Source organism: Penaeus monodon, chromosome 33 (genome assembly GCF_015228065.2).
Source record: "Penaeus monodon isolate SGIC_2016 chromosome 33, NSTDA_Pmon_1, whole genome shotgun sequence".
NCBI lineage: Eukaryota > Metazoa > Arthropoda > Malacostraca > Decapoda > Penaeidae > Penaeus > Penaeus monodon.
This window is the reverse complement of record NC_051418.1, coordinates 15,725,653-15,726,412: the sequence shown is the minus strand read 5'-3', so window position 1 is coordinate 15,726,412 and position 760 is coordinate 15,725,653. Positions and strand designations below refer to the sequence as shown.

At 40.8% G+C, this 760-nt stretch overlaps 1 protein-coding gene across 1 annotated transcript in view; it reads right to left on the bottom strand.

Annotated features, from left to right (window-relative positions):
- LOC119594273 (DIS3-like exonuclease 2) overlaps positions 1-447 on the bottom strand; it is a 3,839-nt gene extending 3,392 nt beyond the window's left edge. The window contains 1 exon segment of the mRNA XM_037943337.1: positions 85-447. Within this exon segment, the coding sequence (XP_037799265.1) occupies positions 85-428 (344 nt within the window). The 5' untranslated portion in view covers positions 429-447.
- Between the last annotated feature and the right edge of the window lie 313 nt (positions 448-760).

Genomic DNA, 760 nt, shown 5'->3' with positions numbered 1-760 from the left:
AAATTACAATGAGAATCCATACAAATTTAATAACAAAAAATAACAAGACTAAGATGGAAACTTGTACATCAAAAATAAACTCACCCTAGGGCAAATTTTGGTTCTTTCCACTGAGTTATCCTTGCTAGAAATATTCTGGCAAGGTAGTCCTGGTTTCTTGCCATGAAGTCTGGAGGACACTGGAACATTGGTATTTTCATCCGTGGGACTCGGTTGTCAGTTGGTGAGAAAAGGGCATAGTTTGGGTTTTTATCTGTAAACAACTTTAAGATACCTGTTGCAGCTCGAGTGTGTTTTATCTCTAAAATATGGATAACATGTGCAGTTCGTTGGACAAATGACTCCCAGTTGCGTAAGCGTTGAATCTGGAATATATTTGGCTCTGTTCTTTCTACTCTTTCCAACATCCTTCGCCTATTTCCAGCCATCTATTTCTGGATCTTCTGCAGCTGTCACCTGTTGAAATACTCTTTGCTGACCACCAGACCTCCTCTTAAATATTTGTTTTGCACTGCATTATTGGACCACTTTTGTTCTTTCCCTTGCTGTTTGCCTTCATCCCTCCTCCTTCCAAAGTTCTTGTCCCCTTGTAAAGAGACAGTCTGGACAGGAGCAGTGGGCTTCTTGATTTTAGCTACTGAGGTTTGGTTTTGTTGACAGTCCCCGCATCTGACTGTTACTTTCTGCTGTTCCCCCAACATCATCTAGTCCTAAGGATTTAATCTTCTCTTCAACCTCCTGCTGTAATTGATCCAATGTC